The following is a 17,563-nucleotide window of genomic DNA, read 5'->3' on the forward strand; positions in this document are numbered from 1 at the left end:
TTCTGCCCTCTAGAGCTCTGGAAGTCTCAGCTTTGCTTACAGTATATTCCAACAATTAATTAAGCAACCACAACATATTTCTACAAGCAATTGCAATGCAGTCACCACTCCACACATGAGTGCGGATCTCAGTGTTGGAAATGTGGATTCCTCATACAGTCTGTATCTCAAAATACTTCCATGTTCTTCTTAACCTATTCAAAAGAAACTAAGAAAGGAAAGCGGTTTTAAAAAAAAAAAAGATGAAGGACAGAGGGGTGAAGACAGTTCTGAAAAAGTATCAGGATGCATAGCAGCAATTTTCATCTGGTGCTTGGTACTTCATATTAAAAATAGCTTAGCTTTATAATAAAGAGATAAAACCATACTGGTGTATAGTAAGGCACAAAGAACACTGCAACAATAATGTTTTTGTTAATATCAGAAATAAAGTTCTGAAGCAGCTCAAGCTTCAGTAGTTCCCATTACTACGCTTCAGTCAACTTCACAGAGAACCCCGCTTGAGCAGACTAGACACTTTTCCAGATAGAAATAAATAAGAAGATTAACTCCACAAATGCTTCTACTGTAGAAAAACTTACTGGCCCCCAGCCACAACCAATTCAAAGAACATCTTGAAATACAACAGAGGTCAGGTCTTCAGCACCAACTGCCTTGCCATGAAGTTTACTCCTACTGGTTGAGGACTTGCTGATGTAGGCATAGACTTAACTTTAAGCCAAATCCTGCAGTCCTTACTTACAGAAAGCTATTAAATAGGTGAGAAACTGGTTTAAGTAATGACTTGTTTGTGCCACCTGCATTTTAAAAGATCTCCTTAAAAGGGGCCTGCAACTTGACGTAAATAAACTTTCTGAAGAACTAGGCATAAATTCTCCCTTTCCAAGCATCATCCTTCAACAAACCAAGATTTAAACAAATTAATTACCTAAAATCATTCTGCTTACATAGGGGAATTTGCTGGACAGTATAAGTCAAAGTTTACTTTCATCTTCAGAGTATGTTCGTAACAGCAGTAGGACCAGAGCAATGAGATGTTACAAAAGAACAACGCTCACCCACCTCCAAAGACCTAGGTTCACCAAAAAACTCCACAAAGGAATGATCTCCAGAAAGTGATCCTTCCTCAGTGGCAGTCAGCCCTTAAATGAGCCCTAAGAGTCAGGCTCCACCCCTTCCAGTTGCACTGTGAATTGCTTTCACCTGTGCTCCCAGGCCTGAGGGGGGGTCTTTTCTCCAGGTGCTCAATCAGTGGCTCAGACCATGACTCAGCAGTTTCCATACACATGTAAATCAAAAGGAAGTCAGTAAAAACCCAGAATTCATAAGAGAATGCAGTTCTGGCCTTTAAATTCTGCAGCAATGTGCCTTTGCACTGGTTTCCAGTAACACCTAAATCTAAAGAAAACTCTCTGTGCAATTAGCTGACATGGCATTGTACCTATAGCAAGCTCACAGTTTTCTAGCAGGAAAACCCTTCTGCCAGGTGGACTGATAGACAGTGGTAACATGTCTGCAACCTCTCCAGGTGTAATTAGCAGGGAATTAAACCCACTTGCAAGCCCCAAAAAACTGGTAGGGAGGGTGGGGTTTTCCAGGGAAGCTGGGTTCTGAGTTAATTACTTTGGTAAGGTTTGATACTGTGTGCTGAAGCTTATCTGGTCAAAGTTTTCTGGTCAAAATCTTTGATATCTGGACTCGCAGAAAATGAAGGATATTGGTATTGTTATGGGATGAGTTTAATTATTGTGGGATGCAGCTGCCTGGGTGGCTTTCAGGCCTTACCTCCCTCTCCAAGCACATGAATAGAAGTGAGCTTTTCCTCTCTGGTGTGAGGAACAAGCAGTTAAATCTTTAAAGAAACAATTAATTAACTCCTAATTAAATTCCTAAGCCTCTTCACTGCTAGCAGAGGAGTACCAGGGGAGATGGGGAGTGGAAAATGACAGGAAACCAGTACTGTTTTCACCTGAGAGCTGGACTTCAGGCATCTTAACTGTGTGCCATGGCAACGCTGGCATGGGCTCAGAAATGTGGTACGGAATGAGCGAATCTGAAACTTGATTGGCTTTAACATTTTCCCAAAGTTTACCTCAGGTGGCTATTCAGTTTCTTTTTCCTGATATTTCAAGCTAAAGCTCTGCTAGTGGGGCAGTGTACGTATGTGTGATGCCATGACTTTTTTGAGAACTTTTTCTGGTAAGACCTTTGCAGCTGAATTGCTCCTGTTTCTGTACTCACAGCAGGTTGGGGCTGCATCCCTCGCATCTCCTCTCATCACAGCTGCTGTTCCTCAGGATGCCTGCTGCTGAAACTGAACTGCTAGGGTGCCGTGGCTCTAAGGGCCTCAGCCCTGCAGGAGCTTGAAAAGTGAAAAAGGGAGACATTCATAACTCAACAGCCCTGTTGTGAGTGTTGGCTGGAGAGGACAACACATGGCCCTGTGCTGGCAGGACCTCCCTGTGTAACCTACTCTAGGGAACCTGCTTTAGCAGAGGGGCTGGGCTAGATGATCTCCAGAGGTCCTTCCCAAGGCCTACAGTTCTGTGACATGGCCTACTACAACCTGCCCGCTGCCTTAAGGACTCAAAACTGGTCCTGGGTCCTCTGAGGCCCACTTTGTGCTGACCAACATCCATGCCAGAGTACCAAACCCAGGACCTTGCAGGAATGACAGCAAAGGCAGCTCTGTGGAGACGTCATAAGGGACCATACATGTTTCCCCGTGTCCTGGCCCTCGCTGACCTTCCCTGAATGCCAGACCCAGCCCACACTGGTTTCTGTGAAGCCTGGTGTCTGTGTTTCTTTAAGGTGCTGGCTGTACTTTGACACGTTTTGGGAGCCGCTTAAGTTGTCAAATGAAGCAATCTGCTTTACTTTTGACAGAAACAGTATTTTAATTGCAAATGGAAAAAGAAGGTTTACTGGAAAATGGCAGATCAGTGGATATGCAGCAGCTGTTTTGTAAAACCTACCCATTTCTCCAGACTGGAGGGCACCTTCAACAGCAGCTGGGTCCCCACGGCCTGAAAAAGCTGATGCAGCCATGCAGGCCATGCCTGTGTTTTCTCAGCCTGCTCCATCCCAATCTGTGACTAATATCATCCAATAAATGCCTACTCGCTTGCAAATGGACTCACTTCTAAGTCCAGCAAAGGTGGCTGTAGTTATTTTTGATGCCCAAATTCCATTTCCCTTTGCGTTTACAGTTATTTGCTGTAACCAGACCTATGTGTTCACATTTGCTGTCGGCTCCTGAGCACTCTAACAAACGAGGTAATATGTTTATTTTTTCCAGAAAGCATGCTATTGTTGACAATTGCTGTCATGAACTTTTAAATCTCTCAAGTGTATGCTGGAATGAAATTACCTTACTTAAAACCAATTTCCTTATTAAAAAATGCCACATTCTTTGAATTAAGTCTACCCTTTATGTAAATAGTATGTTTTTTTTCTTAAAAAATAAAATAAAATAGTAGTCTACTGCAATTGAACCTCATTTTCTGCAGGAGAACTGTCATATGGAAATCTACTTGTTCTAAACAGTGAATGAAGATAATTATCAGAGAATCATGGAACCGTTTGAGTTGGAAGGGACCTTTAAAGGTCATCTAGTCCCACTCCCCTGCAATGTTCAGGGACACCTACAGCTCAATCAGGGTGCTCAGAGCCCCATCCTGCCTGTATGGTAATGAAGAACTGAGAAAGGAAGGGGTACATACTATCCTTTCCAGAGGACAGAGCTTACAGCTGAAGTCTGTCAAAGACCTTAAGAAGCCTCCAAAACAGGCTAGTGAAAGCTGGAATGACTTCTGGCCCTGCATCTCACAGAACTGAGCTCTGCTATCTGAAATTTCTAGCTCAAATTTTAACCTGTGGGGAATGCTTCTGGTTTCATGGAGAGTGAAGACTGATCAAAGGAGGCATAGACTGTGAGAGCCTGGCAGGCAATGTTATCACCCCCTAGCATTCTTAAGTTGTAAATTGATTAAAATGCAGCCTGGATATCTCTTTTCCCCCTCTCCCATGAGGGCCAGAAACATTTTAACATTGGAATACTTACAGACTCCAACAGACAGGGGCTTTAAAGCAAAGCAAACAGCCTTAATTCCAAATAAAATTGTACTGTCAAATCTGTTTTATCACAGCATAATGATAATGGACACCGGTAGACAGGGCTGGACTGAATTTAGAAGCAAATTTCTATAATTAGTATGAAAATCATATTTAGGTGCCCAAATTAAAAACTGTTTTGTTAAACTATAAAGAAGTCATATCAGAGAAATTAACAAACACAGCTGTATATTACAGCCTGCGAGTGCCCTATTTCCATTGTTCTACATTGTGTTTGGGGGTTTTCTGCAGTTTTGTCTCTTTTTTTCTTCATCATGTGAAGCTTTTTTAGCTACTAGGCCACAATAATGATTGATTATGGAGGCCACAACTTAAAGCAGTTAACTGTTGATGGATGATGCAGGTACTGAGAGGCCATTAGTTTTTTTTTTGGTGAAAGGGAGAGCACGGTATAGACATAAGAAGAATGAATAAATAACATGCAGAGTTAAAAAGTGAATAATTAATTTTTTTTTGTAGTATAACAAAAATCACTATTGTTAAAGCTCAACTGTGCATGAAGCATGTTCCTCAATAAAATGTACAGTATTTATTTAAAACACACACACATGAACACACCCAATTAGTAATTCCACTATAAAGTAGTTCAGAATGTAAGTTTACGGTTAACTGCTTTATATCAGCAGAACATAGAGGCTATTTTCTCCAGATATTTCTGAACATATATTATCTAAAATGCTTCAGTCTATACCTAATTAAGCAGATAAATAAATCCCATTGAAGTCAAAGAAGCTACTGATGTGATTAAAGGTGATACATGTTTAAATTCTTCTTGGAATTCAGATCCAAAATCTTAACTCCATCCACAATCTGCAGTGCATTTTGGCAGGTTTAGATGCCTACTTAAATCAATAGGATTAGATGTTTGCTTGAAGTTAGCAACGAATTTAAATGCCGTGATAAAAAGGAAAGTACTCACGTAAAAGATTAGCTGCGGTTGAAATTTTGCAATTATTATCTAGGAATGTTTTTGAGGAACTGAAATATGCTCATTTTTCCATTAACTTTAAACAAACTTCTAGAAAAAAGAAAAGATCTTCAGTTCTAAATTCTTCATCTCATTACCTTACATTCCATCATCTTCTTTCAGTGAGAAAAAAAGCCATGGAAAAGGAAGGGAATTCTTTTTCCAGTCCAGGGGTGGCAGAGTAGGAGAATATTAAGTTCCAAGTTCCTGATATTAGAAAAAAATAGGTATTTTCAAACTAAGTAATTCTGTACAGCAATGCATTATTGTTTTTGTGCTGTTCTAACTGGGCAAGCTGAACACAGGTCTTGTAGAAGGTTTTCATTTAAGAGCTCTGAGGTCTTTTTGCTGACATGAATGTCTTCAATTTTATATCAATTCCAACTTTTTTTTTCATGCCTATAAGATAAATTGATACCCCAGATCTATGTGCAACAAGAAAAAAAAAAAACAAAAAACAAACAAAAAAAACCAACAAAAAAGCAAAAACCAAGCCAGCATTTGTATTAAGAAACATTTTTATTAACAAAACAGTAAATTCCACTTGCTTAGCATTTCCGATAATGAATAAATTGGCCTTGCAACAAATAAAAAAATCGTAAATATCTATCACAGAAAGCACTATAAGGTTAGGGGCATTGGGCCTCTCTTCAATGTCTTAGGGTTGAAAGTTTCACACATTATTTAGTGTTTTGTTAAAAAAGGCAACACAATACAGTCATAGAAATGAAGCCATCTCAGTCAAACAAATTAGATTATTATAGAGAAGGGATCCAATTTTATGTTAGGTAGTTGTTTTATGTCTGTTTGCTTGTTGTTGCTGCTGTTTTTAAACACAAAGGAATATTAAATCCACTTGCTGGCACTTCTTACGTATCCATATTTTTTTTTTTGTTAAATTAGAAAATTAAAGAGGAAAAAGGAGAACCTTCAGAAACAGTATTAAAATTGTGTTTGCTTCTTATGGTAGTAGCAGAACTTTTTTTCCTTGATGTATGGATTTATTTAAAGATTAATCTACCAAACTGCCTGGAAGTTGACCTAACCATGCTATTTCATGAATGCAATCAATACCAAGCAGAAATGACCATTCCGTCTCACCCAAACCATATTCTGTCATGTCCCATCTCCTGTCACCAGTTTATTCTTGTTCTTCCACATTTCGTTAAGCACCAAAATCTTTCAATACTGACCATCATCTGGCTTTCAACTTCTCTCCTGCCTCCAGCTCAAGTCTCTTGCTCCCAGCAATGACCCTCAGTATACCTCACCCTGCCTTTCCCTGAGTACAGCTGTCTTGCAAAGGTGGGAGGAATTATGAATGCCACAGGTGAACAACCATCTATTAAATGAGTTTTGAATGGACTTTGTGAACCTGTTCTCATTTCTCTGGAAAAAAAAAATCATTTCATAAATACAACTTAACACACCTTGTCGTGGTTGGCAACCTTCAAGAGAGGCTATGTGTATTTTTAAAGTGCTCTGACTCCCAAACAGATAGCTGTACCAATCTCCAGCATTTTCCATCAGCTACAGTGAGTAACACACAACGAAATGTTTTGTGCCTGCTGTTTAAAGCTAATTTTATATTCCTCCTTCCTGCCTGTAAAGTATGAACATCTATATTCCCTCTCAGGAGGCCTTCCAATGATTTGGTTGATTTCCATTGAACTACCATCTTTCTGTCTAACGTCTTCCCTTTGAACTTCCATGTAAATAAAATGTTATGCTATGATTTATTGCTGTGAACCTAACAAAACAATACTGGAAAAAAAAAACCCTTTAACATGTAAATTATAGCATTATATTTAATACATTTAACTAAAATGCATTAATGCTTTATATATGCGAGAAAAGCTATTATTTTAAAACATGATGAACTTATATTTGTCTGGTTATGATGCCTTGCAATTCTGCACAATCAACTTAGCTAAATAATATTTTTTATGTGCCAAAATGCCCACCATTGAAAAATACTATCGTGCACCTCAAGATTATTTCATTTTTGGAGAAAGGGGTAAATTCTGCAGTAGATTCAGCCCGGATAATTAACATGGGTCTTTTTAGATCTTTTACCATTCAATGCCGTAGTAACTGTTGTTTGTAAAACTGAATGCCAGATCAACACTGTATGATACCTCCTAAGATTCTCAAGAAACTCATCGTTCTCATAATTTTGTAAGAAGAGGTTCCTGTAAGGCAAACCATGCTCTTCAATAGTGAAGCTCTGACTGTAAGCCAAAGACCAGTTTAAGTCTCTAAATACTTAGCTAATTAATGAAAGCATATTTCTAGGAAAATTGGCTATTCTGATCAACTTCATTGATGCATAATCAGGAGCGAGAGATGGGGATAGAAGGGAGAAGAAAAATTACAATAGATATATATTTTTGCTTTCTAGTCCACTTCTTTCATACAAACTACGAGAACTTAATTGCAACAGAATAGAGGCTGTACAGGTAAGAAAAAAATTAGCTGACTCTTATATACATTCATACACGTCCCCCTTAGTATAACCACTACACTGTAAATTAAAATGAAAAAAAGAAAAAGAAAAACAAACAAAAAAGTCTGTGACAATTTATAATGGCTGCAAAAAAAATGAAGTATGTCTGTTGCTCCAGATGTCATAAAACTCTCTATACCTAGCAACACTTATAACATTGAGTTTACCAAAAATGGCTGAAGAGCAGATATAGTTTGCATTTTCTATACAACAGGCTATAAAACATCACTTATCACAGTCCAGAAAGCACATATAGATGTGTTTTTATATAAACATATGTAATAACATATTAAGCGTGCATGAAAATTTCCCAATGATTGCATCTATGCCCTCTTGTTTCCTTGTCTTTCTTTCTTTTTTTATTTTTATTTTTTTTGTGGAAATGTGCCTTATATTCCAGATTTTTTGTTTTTTGTTTTTGAAAATAAGGCCTCCGTACTATTTTCCTCACAACCAGAAAGGGGCTTTTTGAAAGTATTTCTACATAAGTCTTCAGAAAAGCCAGCACTTTGTTTCAAATGCAAGTTTCCAATCACTGCTTCACTGCACCAGACGGCAAACTGTCTATGTTTGCTTGTTGAGTCACCATATATAATGACAGTCTTCTCTGACAATAAGACTAACTTACTTCTCAAGAAAGCACTAGCACTTTGGCTAAATCCAGAATCATAGGTAGCTTCTTTTTTTCTGTTTTTTTTTTCCTGTTTTGTTTTGTTTTGTTTTAAATTTGTTTTGTTTCATATTGTGCCTTGATGTTGTAGTAATACTCCTTGCTTTATGAATGCGTGGTGCCATCATTGTCTTTCAGAACTGTTCCAGCAACATAAAGACAGGCAGAGTAAATGAAAACACTGTGGATGTTAGGGAATTTATCAGCTCCCGTTTCTGAAAAACAAGAGCATGAAATGCTTGTTTTTAAAAACAGTCTTTCCTCTCTGATTGCATTCCCTGTCTTTTTTGTTTTTGAATGTGCTTCATAAAAAGTAAAGTAAATAAGTTTGTATTATGTCTCAGATAAAATGAAGACTATTTCTATACAAGCGTTCATTTAGATGTTGAGATCAGACATAGTACTCCTTATCCTTATTTTTCTTGTTTTTGTTGGAACTTTTAGCGCTGTTGGGCTGTTTTTCCTTGATTACAGCCCCGTTGGATTGTGCTGAGTTACTGATGTAGTTTCGACTCTCGTCTACGTGATACGATCCTTCGTCTCGGTTCCTGTACTTGTACATGGCATACAGGAGAATGAGGATACACAGCGCTGCTGCCGCCACGATCCCAACTACCATGCCTGTCGTGCTGCTGGATTCACGAATCACCTCAGATGAGCCAGGATACTCCCTTCCTCCTCCTGCCCTGGTAGGATTTGCTGTAGGTAGATAATGAAATAAGGGAGAGGTTATTTTTGAGTTTGCACATTGAATTTAGTCATATCTACATGCTACTACCGTGCATCTTTCTAATTGCACTCACAAGGTCAGGACTGTCTGCCAATGCACCCTACCCTACCAGTCCCGAAACGTTCAGGTTTGCAGCCCATTCCATTTTCACATCTGTTAGTGGGAGTAATGAGGCTTTAAACAAGGAAAAGGCCAACAAGGAAAATGTAATGTTAGCCTTCGGAAGTATAATTTCTCGAAGTGTTGTTATTAAGAAAAGAATAAGGCGTGCCAGAATCTAAGTGCCAGAACACTGACATCTGGGGAGAAAGGCTCTCTCCCTCTTCCTTTGCCATTTTTTGTAAAGAACAAAAAGTGACTCTTCAGTAGTTACTGCGAAAACAGTGATAGTGATAATAAGACATACTAGCAAATAGAATGGGGGAAAAAAAACCCAAATTCCCCATAATAATAAATGATAGCAGTCAATAAGATGGCTACAAATAAAGTATCCTCAGTTATTCTTTAACCTTCTGTCAACAAGATTCTCAATTCCTCCTTTCCTTCTAATGTCTTCTTCAAATTAATTATACTTTTCTTTATTTTTGAATGCTCTCCAGCTTTCTCTTTCATATTTCACAGCCTTCCTCTAATGTAGCTACGCTTTAGAGCACTTTTTCACTCAGTTTCTCCCTTTCTTCTTTTCTTCACTGACCCGACATTCCCAAGGACAGAAAAAAAACCTCTCAAATGACATAGAGCAAGGGCTTAGCCTTCTAAAAACCCCCATCTCAGGCCAGATTCTGTTCTTTTCAGTTGTGATATGAACTGAACCGACTGACCTGTGAAGTCTTCTTGATAGGAACTATTGTGTTGTCTGGCACATTTTATCCCCTTGAACAACCATGTAGAATGAAAACTAATTCCAGAAGGAACTTTTAGGTTAAATGCCCACATCACATGCAATGCATATCCACCTCCCGTGATCTCCTTTATTTCATTTAGCAGAAGGAAGGGGGGGCAGATGTTTGTATAGAATTTCTCTGAGTGGCAGTAAGTGAGATAGATCTTCTGTAAAGTATGACAGACAACAATGAAGTGACCTGGGTCTGTGCAGCATTTCTCTAATTATATCAGCATTTCCAAAACCCCGAGAGGCTGTGAACCCTAGCAATGCCAGCCTTGGCTGAACTCAGGAGCCAGAAAGAACAGTGAGTGAACTAAGGCTTCCCACAGAGCAGTGCAGAATACTTCCATTAAGCATCCAGGCTGGCTTACAGAAACCACATTTTAAGTTATTATACACTATACAGTCAGTATAGTAGAAGTGTTAACTAACAGTACTTTTAAAAGCTAGGTTTACAATATATCCATAATGTCAGTTTTGTCAGGCCTTGCTACAATCAGCAATGCAAATACGTGTATTTAGAGCAGTGTCTTGTTTAAGGTGTACAAAGGCACGCTGTGCCCCATAGCCACTTTTGCACAGTAGACGTAATGGGAAGATGATGATTTTAAGCACGCTACATTAAAGATAACACCACACAAACTATCTACACTGGTGAGAGAATTGCAATGAGTTTGGACAACCAGAATTAAAAGCAGCCACTAGCTGCTTTCCCATGCTTTCCCATTGACTTCCACAATTGGTCTGTGAATAGTAAAACAGAAAAAAAGCCACAAACCCTGAAAAGAATAAAGCTGCCTCTATACCTTGCTATCACTCATTACTTATTTATTGGTGATTTGTGTTCCTGCTGTTAGAAAGCCACTTCCTGGCAGTTGTCCCACATAGGTTCAAAGAAGGTGACATTTTATTTGCCTGAAAGAACAGAGGCACTATAGCAAGATTCAAGAAAACTGTCATTTCTGTCAAATAGTATTGTAATTATATAATTTTTTTCCTCTGCAACTTCATAGTTGTTACATGTTGGTACAATTGATTTATTCTAAGAACAGTTGTCATAGAACCAATTTTGCTTCACGAAGCTCAAGAACTTTATCTCATTTCAGGGTAGATGTCACCCTACTAAGAAATGGGGTCTGGCTCGAAGTTGTAACCCTATCAGATCCTGTTTCTTCATTGTGTCTATTGTAGCAAACAGAAATTCTTTTACATATAAGGAGTATAGACATTGCATTGTTACAGAATAGACTCCTAAGTATTTCCATAATGAATGAAAATGAGACAGTCATGTTATTGTATGTAGTTTCAGGAAACAAATTTCTGTCTGAGAAATAATAGAAGAAACTGAGTAAACTGTTAATACCTGATGGACTAAGAGCTGCTCTTTGTCTTGAAAATACAGACATTTGGGCCAAATACCATCACTAACTTGAAAATTAAATTAATATCCACTAAATGACACTTAATAGCTTGCTTATAGGAAAATTGTCTTTTAACGCCGCATCCTGGAAAACATGTATGGAATAATTTTCATCATTACCTAAACTCTTGCCTTTCACCTGATGGCATCCTTTTATTTTTAAGAATGTTTTCACAATTATCTCATTTATCCCATCTGCCTCAGGAATATTCAACCATTACATTCATTTTATTTAAACTTAAAACATTTTCAGAGCATCTGCTGTTACATTTGTCTGTACTTTGTAAAAGGAGCAGTTCAGCAAAGGAAATGCCTTCTTGCCATTTTTCTTCTGCTTACATTAAAATATGCCTTTAACCTAGCAAGACCTTCTGAGGCAAATGAAGAAGAAGGAAACAAGAGGAAAGTTTTAAAAAGCACATGGGTTTCTCTGCGAGCATTTTGGGATGGAAAGGCTCATGGAGCAAGTGTTATAAAGCAAGCATCCAATCTTCAGACAGGGAGGAAAAGGCCAATGCTTCCGTTGTATCTTATGTAAATTAGCAAATCCCCAGCCATTAACACTCCTGAAACAGCTGCCTCTTATTTAAGCAGGACCTTCAGGTGACTAAGACAGAGATATACTAGGTGAATTTACCTGGATACCTTCTCCCCTGCAAGAGAAGAACTATTGCAAGCATGCACAGCAGATGACATAGGTGGAAAGCAAGTGACAGTTAGCAGGTTACAGACATCTTGCTCTTTGCATCCCTGCACTTCGAGAAACACATGATGCAGCTTTCAGCCCAGCATCTTTGCAGCTGAACCACTGCACTCACTGGCTCCTGGCACAGCAGCAGAGGTATACCTACGGGAAAACCTTGGCTGCTACTTGTAGCTACTGCTACTAAGTGTCCACAGCATCAGAATGCCACAAACTTCATCCCAGGTGAAGTCCCTTATCTTAAATGACAAGCTAGAATCTTTGGAGGTGAATCAAGATTAAATACAGTAAAAAGAACCCAATATTTAAGTATAAAAGTCATGAAAATATTCTGAAACAATCTACCTGGAGTTGAAGATACTTAAACGAGGATCAAGAGAAAATCATAAGGACTGTGACCATGTGCAGACCACACCATCACAGTGAGAGGAAATAAAAAGTCATCTTGTGGTGCAATGATCCCTTCTTAAAGCAACTGCTCTGAAGCACAAATCTCAAAAGCATATGACCAGCATTTTTGGACTGCCTCAAAGACCAGCTTAGAACAGAGTTTTAAAAGCCTCTTCTACCACTTATGAAGAAAACTTTACATGAAATAATAGCAATTGAACACAGTTTAGCATTGTGTAGTAATGGATTAGAAAGTTATTATTCTTGACTGTACTTCTAAAGTGGTTTAAAATTTAAAGGGAAAAAGCTAACTATTTTCAGTGCCCAGTTTTCATTAATGCTGTGAAAAGAAAATTGGAATTGCAGACTCCCATGGTGTTTGTGAATTGAAATTAGCAGACTTAAAAACAAAACAAAAAATCCAGCAAATGGACCCCAAACGTGTTTTCTTTACATTTATGCCTTCTCACAAACTGTGAATAGGAAATTACTCACAAGACAAGAATGTTTAACTACTCCGTTTGCAATGAGGCATAAAGGCAATTATTTACAGGACACATATTAATTTTCACTCTGCGTGCTATCATTGTAGACCTGTTTGTGGTTGACTTTCTACAGCATTGTTGGATTCTACTGAACTGGTTTCTGTGCTCACTGCAATTTCAACGTCTCATTGCAAAGAAGATGTTGGAAAAACAAACCTCAGTGCTTCCTCTGCTGAACAGGTGGGATAGGTGCAACTGCAAAAACAGGATCAGGATCTGCTATAAACTTGCAAACCCAGCATGGTCTGAATACAGGGTTATTTCAGCCCACTGCCTTCCTCCTTGGCCTCAATTAGCTCTTGAAAGGAGGCAAAAATGGGCTCCCCAGGGGCTGTCCAGCAAAGGATGAACTGTCACAGAAGGGAAGAAGTAGGAGGTGATTCCACTGAGCTGTTATCTCACTGACGGGTTTTTATCAGACTTGGAATGGTCTGTATCCAAGGCACAGGTAATCCATGTGAGAGAGATACCACAAAACCAGCTGCATTGCTGAACATACATGCTGCACTCTGGTCATTTTGACATCAAAATTCACAGAGAATGGGAGCTGAGAGCTGAAACCCATACGGATGTGGTGGAAAAGTTTGGTCCTCGGCAGTGGAGCAACACATTTCCCATCTTGAATTACGCCAATGCATTTGCTCTAAAAAATCTGTCAGATGCTTGCTGAGTTTAAGGGAACAGGAAAATAACTTACTTTCAAAGATTCTTAAAGATAAAATTATTCCACTATCTGTACTACTCTTTGGTGCACAAAGTCAGATTCTTTTCAATTCTATGAATTGAAATCTTGAAGGTTTTTAGTAGGAAAGATATAATGCATTAATATGCCTCTAAAGTGATGCTAACTAATTTAGCTACGCATAAAAATAGTTGAGCAGCAAAACAGCATCCACAGATAAAAATAGTGATTCCTATATTAGGAAGCAATACATTCCTGCTTTTTGCACAGAATACAGTGTTTACTTCCAAGTACAGTGATTTCCATATTGACGTCAAATAATTTACAAATTCTACCACCTTCTTACGACTTCAGGTTTTGTGGATAGCATATTTTTCCTGTGGTTGAGACACAGGAGGGTTATCTCAACCTTCTTTACATGTCAAAATAAATCTAAAGGGAGATGGGTTAGTTGGTAGTGCAGGGGCAATTGATAAGACATGCAAAGAATGGATTTTGCAAGTAAATATGATCTGCAGAGCTGGGGAGAATATATTTCACACAGTTTAATAAGAAGGTTTTGTGTAAACACTTTCTGCAAAACTAAATTTAATTTTAGCCAAAGTGCAAAATGTGAACCAGTATCTCCTTTCATGTTTTTAGCAGTCATCATCCCTGGGCTCTTACTGTTGTGTTTTGTTTTGTTTTTAGTTGTACTGCTCCTCTTTTAGCATTCCTCCCCTCCCCATATGGATGCTTTCTCCTTTTATTCTTCAAATATCATTCCTACCTCTCCCCACTTCTACATTCATCATTCATCTTTGCTTCTAAGTAATTTATCCTGTTTTTTTGTGTGTTCTGGGGGAACTTTGGTAATTATTAACTTCACTTCAGAAATTTTGAGTGATCAGCAGAGTCAACGGATGGCATAGATTTTAAATCAAAGTATTCATAAATAGAAAAAAATATATATGTTTTTGTGAATGTGTTTAAAAACTGTTTGGATGTGGTGCTCAGGGACATGATTTAGCGGTGGGTTGTCAGAGTTAGGGGAGCATGGTTAGGTTGTGGTTGGACTCAATGATCTTGAAGGTCTTTTCCAACCTGAGCAATTCTATGATTCTATAAGGAGGACTAAACAAAAATATTATAATTTAGTTAACATATTCAAGCTTGAGCTAAGCAATTCTGGGGAGACAGTTGGGAGAGCTAAATGAAGATGTTGGTGCTTGCAGCTCTAGCTCCTTGAAGAGTGGGATGAACACCAGTGTTACTGCAAGGAAAGGGCAGGGGCACTGGCAACACATTTTTCGGTGGTAGCTAATTGTTTTAATGACTTCACTGTGCCAAAAACTTGTAGTGTTAGTGACAGTGACATTTGGAACCCACTGAATTTAGTGACAGCTTTGCTATTGAGTGAAGGATAAAAGTTTCTTTGCTTGCTGTTTTTATCATTATCATTTTGTTTAAAACAGAAGAAACAAACAAAAAGCAACACAAAAACAAATCAAACCACCTAATCTAGGAACCAGTTTTCTGCAAGGCAACACCAAAATGTCATTATGAAGAGTGAGGAATCTGACAGCTTGTCCTGCAGAGCAAGGAGTGATTCTTGCTCATGAAATGAGCTAGAGATGCATATACCCTCACTGATCTTTGCAATTGCAAGTGATCTCCTGAATGTTTTCCTTCACTAAGCAGCTTCTACCTGACAAGAGAAACGTCTGTGCACACTGCATTTAATTTGCTCTAATTACTGTCATCAAGTCAGACCGACTAATAATAAACTTGATTATAGGCTTGGGAAAAGAAGGATCCAGGGTTTTAAGACGTGCACACACTATATACAAATACTGAGCTACAACTGCTAAACAAAGGTGTGGATACAACTCACAGCTACAGCTACGCTTGTTGAGCCTGAATCATATTACTTCTCAGACCTCAGGTGTTTCCCTGGGGGGTGGGGAGAGAAAGCTAAATGGACTTCAGGATTGATACAAATAACACTTTTTTTCATATTCTTTTTTTTTTTAATGTTTTAATATTATTGAGAAAAAAGGACCACTATGTTTACCTCTGCTTCAATGATAACATCATTATCTGTAAAGCAGATACTGGACTTATCACTACGATAAAGATACTGGAGTTATCACAACATAAAAGTTCGAGGTATCTAAAAAGTCCTTCTTTTGGAATGTAATTCTCATATTCTCCCTACTTTTATCTTATTTTTTGATTATCCCTTTTCTGTGATTTCTTAGAGGGTATGCTCACAACATGTCTTGTATGTAGATCAGAATCTACTGTTTAAGCCAGTTTACACTAAAGCTCCCAAAGTTCCAAATCTAGACTACCTAACCATAGGAGAAGTGCAGGTTTTGAAATCTATCGGCCAGGACAGCATGTCAACACAGCAGAACAAGACTTCTTTCAGGTCTTTGTACAGTTAGAATGAGATAGCCTACGGTAAGACAATTTGGGGTCCATGCATCCTCATTACAGGTTATTTTTTCCTTGAATTTTCCCTTCTTCCATTTATGAGTAATATCCTTAGAGAATAACTACTTCTCAAACTTGGCAGCATTCACTTGCCACTCTGCAGGTTGTCAAATGACGCACTAAAAAATGCAATGTTTCTGCAGAAGTTTAAATTAGGTCCTAGTAAGTAGCTGAAAATTAGCAGCGATGGTCCTACTATTATATACGCACGAGATAACGAAAATTCGCTCTGCACTGATTGCTAGAAGACATCAGCAAAAAGTACCAGTTTGCCCTTATCTCTGTTGTCTGGTAGTGGGGTAGTGGGCAGCCCTGTTTGCTTCCTGCAGTCTGTTAACATGGTAATTAGCTGATAAGCTGCAGCTGGCACACACTAGCTACTTTCTAACACCATATTAATTGAATGTATCAGGTACCTCAAATGGTTAGCTAGAAGCATAATGGTTTGCTGACACACACCTGTAAGTCCCCAGTCTGAATGCAGAATAACCAAGCTGCAAAAGACTACAAGTGTAGGAAGGGCCCTGGGTCACTTAACTCAGACACCTGACTCTGACACTTCTGACTTCTGTCATACATGCAGTACTGCCAGTGTTCCCCCTTCTTAGCAAAACTGTATTTTCTCCATTTGCCAGGGATGGCTCCCTTAGATACTCATCTTTCTATCTAGTCCTTCCTCCAAATACTAAAGGTAAAGTAAATTTCCTACAGAATGTTAAGTACCTGATTTAAAATTGCATTGTTCCAACCCAGCACAGATAAACAGCATCATGTTGGCCGTAAGCCATGTTATCCCTTCGCAAAATACTGTTTTTCTTCTACTAACATATCAATTGAAAAGTGATGATAACTAGGGAGAAGAAAAAAAATCTTTTTTTTCTCCACAAAAAGAGGCAAATTTAATGTGTTTGTGTTACAAAGTGAAACAGTTTCAGTACTGCTAGTGTCAACATATAGTGCACGAGAAAATACATACACCAGGCGAAGCCAGTCCAACCAGAATGAAGAGTCTAATTTCTAAGAAACCAGCACTACACATTTATGTCAACAATCTAAAGAGTAGCCTTGATTCTGAGCGTAAGCTTGATTGAAAAAGACCAATTTTAAGAATTACACACTTTAATTTTGGATTTTTAATCAGATTTCCATGAAAACTGAAGGGACCTGTTTGAGATTCAAGCAGTTAATTCATTCTTGAACAAGTAAAACCTCTGCCTTTCCAAAATTCCTCATTTAATCAAACAAATGCCTCACTAAAGTTAAAAAAAGACTTAACAATTTTGGGCACTGTGGTTCCATTCCAAATGTGAATAAGAATTCAGAAGAAGAAATTGAGTTTGCTTTATAATGGAGTTCAGAAACTTTCAGCTGGAACGATCAACATGTGCCACATATGGGACAAGACCTGACTCAGCTGTGATTTGGTATTTCAAGAAAGTAAGATAGAAAGCA

General features: G+C 38.4%; 1 protein-coding gene across 26 annotated transcripts in view; it reads right to left on the reverse strand.

The window, feature by feature from the left end:
* The window catches only part of NRXN1 (neurexin 1), a 658,401-nt gene continuing 646,439 nt past the window's right edge, over positions 5,602 to 17,563 (reverse strand). For 16 of the 26 annotated variants that reach the window (XM_021391176.1, XM_021391170.1, XM_021391182.1 and 13 more), the window contains one exon: positions 8,669 to 8,976. In XM_021391176.1, coding sequence (XP_021246851.1) covers positions 8,669 to 8,976 — 308 coding nt within the window. Of the gene's footprint in view, positions 8,977 to 17,563 lie in introns of all 26 variants that reach the window. The other 10 variants (XM_021391173.1, XM_021391197.1, XM_021391180.1 and 7 more) reach the window with 1 other exon arrangement.

The sequence above is a fragment of the Numida meleagris genome, chromosome 3, assembly GCF_002078875.1.
Source record: "Numida meleagris isolate 19003 breed g44 Domestic line chromosome 3, NumMel1.0, whole genome shotgun sequence".
NCBI lineage: Eukaryota > Metazoa > Chordata > Aves > Galliformes > Numididae > Numida > Numida meleagris.